At 61.8% G+C, this 744-nt stretch overlaps 1 protein-coding gene across 1 annotated transcript in view; it reads right to left on the reverse strand.

Annotated features, from left to right (window-relative positions):
- Positions 1–744, reverse strand: part of C3 (complement component 3) — a gene marked incomplete at both ends in the record, with an annotated part of 15400 nt that overhangs the window by 9734 nt on the left and 4922 nt on the right. Inside the window, 2 exons of the mRNA XM_010139059.1 lie at positions 82–243; positions 638–744. The exon at positions 638–744 is cut by the window's right edge and continues 14 nt beyond it. Of these exons, the coding sequence (XP_010137361.1) occupies positions 82–243; positions 638–744 (269 nt within the window). The remainder of the gene's footprint in view (positions 1–81; positions 244–637) is intronic.

The following is a 744-nucleotide window of genomic DNA, read 5'->3' on the forward strand; positions in this document are numbered from 1 at the left end:
AAACCTGCAACCGACAGGGGACAGCCGTGACAGCCCCTGCCGCCACCCCGGGATGATGGGGAGGGGGATCCGGGCACCCACCCTGGACTGGGTGAGCTTGTTCTTCTTGCTGAGGACAAAGACGCCCTTGTCCACGGCCACCAAGCCCACGTGGGAGTTGTGGTCGCCCTCGATGCGCAGCCGCATGGGTGTCCCTGGTTCGTGCACCCGGTTGTCACCCTCTGTCGCTCCCTTCACCACCAGCTGCCGGGGACACGAGGATGGGGTCGTGTTCATGGGAAACCACAAAAAACCCTCCAGCATAACCCCAGGAGCTGCCCCATGAGGGTACCCCAACCCCACAGGCTGTTGGAGTCCTCCAGGGGTGGCTGATGGTCGTGTCCTCCACCGTGGAGCATATGGACCATCAATGGGCCATCCAAGGTCTCCCCGTGAGAAGCCCAAATGCCTCATGGACCACCCTCATATCCAAACCACCTCAGTGACACCCAATCCCCATCACAAGCCCCCTAAGCCCCTGAAGGACCACCCAAGCCCTTCCAAGGGCCACCTCAAGGCTTACTCAAGCCACCTCCAAGGCCCAGCCAAAGGCCCCAGGGCCCCCCCTGAACCCCTGGGAGAGTGGGGACACACTCACGGTGCCCATGCAAGTGTCCTTGACATCAACCCAGACGGAGTCAGCTACGATCTCGCTTGGCATCACATGGTAATAGGCCACGATGCGGAAGGAGGGGATGAGCTCGG

Source organism: Buceros rhinoceros, unplaced genomic scaffold (genome assembly GCF_000710305.1).
Source record: "Buceros rhinoceros silvestris isolate BGI_N320 unplaced genomic scaffold, ASM71030v1 scaffold28446, whole genome shotgun sequence".
NCBI lineage: Eukaryota > Metazoa > Chordata > Aves > Bucerotiformes > Bucerotidae > Buceros > Buceros rhinoceros.